General features: G+C 38.4%; 1 protein-coding gene across 1 annotated transcript; it reads left to right on the forward strand.

The window, feature by feature from the left end:
- Positions 1-1,816: 1,816 nt before the first annotated feature.
- LOC104607234 (putative clathrin assembly protein At1g25240) lies at positions 1,817-3,808 on the forward strand. Its single transcript, XM_010272808.3, has one exon. The coding sequence runs from the start codon at positions 2,249-2,251 to the stop codon at positions 3,416-3,418; it is 1,170 nt and encodes a 389-aa protein (XP_010271110.1). The 5' UTR covers positions 1,817-2,248; the 3' UTR covers positions 3,419-3,808.
- Positions 3,809-4,013: the final 205 nt, after the last annotated feature.

Below are 4,013 nucleotides of genomic sequence, written 5' to 3' on the forward strand. Positions count from 1 at the left end.
CTTGGAAATGTGCTTCTACTTTAAAGATTTATTGGATGTTGAGGATAGATTACAAGACAAAGGAGGGCATGACACTACACCTAAAACTGAGAATCAAAGTCAAGGAGATGGAGATGTAGGTGGAACTTGAAGAAAAATGATAAAGCCAATATTTTTTTTGTATACTCAATAATTGTGTAGCATTTTTTTAAATATTGTAAATTTTGTTTTTCAATTTTATTTAAATTATTTGTTATTTTTTCAACAATGTAATTTTTTATTTTCAATTTATAATTATATTATATTTTTTATATTTCATTTATCCATTCATAATTGTATTGTTCAAATTCAAATGAAATAAAATTCCTATTTTTTCCAATTTGTTGTCCATTTTGTATTTTGTTAAGTTGTTTTTTTTTATTTTTTGTTAGATTTTTATGTTTTTAATTTGTTCCCAAAGGAAAGTTAAGTATTTTAGTTTTATTTAGCAAAAAATAATAAAATCAAAGTGTAAAAAAAACAAAAAAAATAGTCTGGATCAATTCAGCCTACAGCTCAAGGCTCAGCCCGTATCCCAACCTAGTATGACTTGTAGCCCACAAAACGGCATAGGCATGTGTAGGATCGGGCCATGGGCCATGTTGGGCCGACCCCCCAAAGTAACCTAGGGGAGGGAAGCACAGCTCGTAGGCCAGCATGACATGGCCCGCTCTTTGCATGGGCCACATGTGGGTCATGCCATGTTGGCCCAACATGGCTTGATTTACACCTCTAGTTGCAAGCAAGGTTCTATCGATACAGTCCTTTACCCCCAATTTAGAATCCTCTAACAAGAAGCACAAAAATGTCCAAAATACCTTTGGAGTTACTTTTGATCAAAATGTTTATTTTTTAAATTTTCTCTTCATATAAATGGCTACCCCAAACCCTTCCAATCTCTCTTTCAAGATTGATTTATTTTCTAAATCTGCCCTTCATAACAATCACCCAAAGGTAAAGTTGCAACTTTAAACTCCCTCGTATTGCTTTTTCCTATAATTGCATGTGTATTTAGGACATTTTTGTACCTCTTGAGGATTCTAATAGAGGGGGTCAACTTGCAACTATATCTGAAAGTTCAAGGGAGATGATTGCAATTACCAAACTTCAGGGGAGGTTTCAACAATTTACCTAAAAAAGGCCGATTGGTTAGCCCATTGTTTTTGAATCATTGACCCGGATGGTCAGACTGTTTGGACAACCAGTTTTGTTTCACCCCTTACCTGATCTTTTACCAAAACCATTTAATCAACGATCCACTGACCCATGCAGTTTAACCGTCAACCCATTCAACCTAGACAATGTTTTTTTTTGCTGTTTTTTGTTTGAATTGATTTTTAAAATTGCAACAAACCATCTGTTTGGACCGGACGGTGGAACAACTGAGCCAGAAACTAGCGGCCAAAGCAGTTCCGGTTCTGAGCCGCCTTTTAAAACATTGGGTTGGTCAACCTGGCGGGGGGTGTCTTTTCCTATTCCTAGTGACTTCTTGTATTTAGTGATGCTTGGGGAAGGTCTTTTTCACGCTGAGCTGTTTGTATTTTTTCTTGTATATCTGTCATAGTTGACTGACTCACTTTACTTTCTAACAAAATATAATGAGAGGACTATTAAAATAAGGAGACATAAACTTGACGTGTATTGATGAGCCACACGTCTCTATTATGAATTGAGAGATGTGTAATGGTAAAGTGAATAGGAAATCTGGGCTCTTATTTATATACCAAATTGTATTGATCAACTGAAAATAATGGTAATCTACATGAAGAGTTGGGAGCACGAAAACTCTGTTCATATTAATCGCAGTCACACATGGAGAATATCTCATCCTCTGCATAGTATATGTAAGGGGAGATGTTCCCAATTCAGAGGGTAGTGTATGTGAGTAGGAGTGGACAGAGTTCTCGTGAACAGGAGATCCGGAGTCTTACGGGAATGCCCAATTGTTACTATCCAACGGAATAACGACATTGAAGGTTTCAAACCTCCGAAAACCAACCGTTGCTCCAAAAGAAATGCAAATTCCGCTGAAAAAGAGATCAGGAAATTAGAAAACAAAGATGGGCAGTATTTGCTCTTGGATTTGGAAATTGCTGGAAAATTTAACGCCTTCTTCCACTGAAAATAAGACCAAGAAAAGGAGGGGAAGAAATAATTGGGACCACAGAAGCTCCCCTTCTTCTTAACAACAAGAAGAAGAGAAAGCAAAAGAGAGAGAGACCCAACAAGGATGAAGGTCTGGAAGAAGGCCTCAGCTGTGTGGAAAGACAATAACAGCATTTATCTTGCCAAGTTGGCAAGAAAGAAAGCTTCTCGAAATCCAGAGCTTGAAGAAGCCATCATCAAAGCTACCAGCCATGACGAATTCTCCTTGGATTACAAGAATGCCCAGAGAGTCTTTTCCTGGATTCGCACTTCTCCGGCCTCCCTCCGGCCTTTCCTGCGTGCTTTGTCGGCAAGAATGGACAAGACTCAGAGCTGGGTCGTGGCTCTCAAGGGCCTAATGCTATTGCACGGTGTCTTCTGCTGCAAAATTCCGGCCGTTCAGAAGATTGGGAGGTTGCCGTTTGATTTCTCGAATTTCAGTGATGGCCATTCCAGCACTGTAAAGACATGGGGTTTCAATGTATTCGTCCGTGTCTACTTTGTCTATCTTGATCAAAGGTCCGTCATCTTAAGCCGTGATTTTGTAGAGAAAAGAGGAAGCAAGGAAAAAGATGAGTCGATGATGAAGCTTCTACTGGAACTGCAACAGTTGCAGGCATTACTTGATTTGCTTCTGCAGATTAGGCCTCATGCTGATGGGATGAATGTTAAGCTCATCTTTGAAGCCATGGATTGCGTTGTCATCGAGATCTTTGAGATTTATGACAGAATCTACAATGGGATTGCGAAACTTCTGATGGGAATATTTTCAGCAGGGAAGAAGGAGGCTGCGAAGGCACTGACCGTTTTGCAGAAGGCAGCTATACAGGGTGAACAGCTCTCTTCTTATTTTGATTTCTGCAAGAGATTCGGTGTTCTGAATGCATCAGAGTGCCCCAAAGTTCTGCACATTCCAGAAGAAGGGATCCGAGATCTTGAGAGAATTATAAATGGTGTTCCACTGCAAAAGAAATCCGATGTTTCTGAGACCGATAAGGCGAAGGTTGTGGTAGAAACTAAATATGTTGAAGTTGAACTACAGAAAGAACCAGAGAATTTGCAGAAGACGACGCTAGTTACTGATAATTGGGTGGTTTTCGATGATCAAGTCAATAACAATAAAGGAGAAATCAGTGAATGCAATGTAGAAACAACGAATTTTAAAGATCCTTTTGCAGCTTCCCTGAAATTTCCTCCTCTTGTGCAGAATCCAGCCAACTCTCCTGCAATTTCAAGAGATCTGATACTGTTGTAGCTTCATCAGAATTGATGTCATGGAGCTTCGTCAACTGTGGAGAAGCAGAGAAACCGGATTCAGCGCTTTCTTTCTTGTTTATCTTTTTTGCGATTATTATTATTATTTTATTTTATTTTTTTTTGTTTTCTTTCTCGAGTTTTCTTAGGAATCCTTGTGGGTTCTCTCTATTTTGTATGGTAAGGGTTAGGTTCTGAGGAATATTCAATTATTCATCAGAAGCTTTCTTACTGTAATTGTTCTCTATGACACAGATCTTTCTGGGTCTTCCTCTTTTTCTTCAGAATTGACCTTCAGTGATTGCTTGCTTACCAAATAAGGTTGAAGATCAGATACTGCAGTTTCCTTTCTATGTTCTTAAAATAATTTGTAAAGGAATCAAGCTTTTCACAATCCCATAAATAAATGCAATTAGATGGATTCATTAATTTGGAAATAACTCTCAAACTAGAGATGCAGCCAACAAAAATTTTCAAGCCATCAGATGCTTTCATGACTCAGATGTGGCTTGTCTCCTGAAACACTGTTGCATTCAGGTTTGAAATCTTCGACTATGTTGGTGCCAAAAAGATATCCAAAAGCAAGATTTATATGG

This window comes from Nelumbo nucifera, chromosome 4, assembly GCF_055504915.1.
Source record: "Nelumbo nucifera cultivar China Antique chromosome 4, China Antique-T2T, whole genome shotgun sequence".
Lineage (NCBI taxonomy): Eukaryota > Viridiplantae > Streptophyta > Magnoliopsida > Proteales > Nelumbonaceae > Nelumbo > Nelumbo nucifera.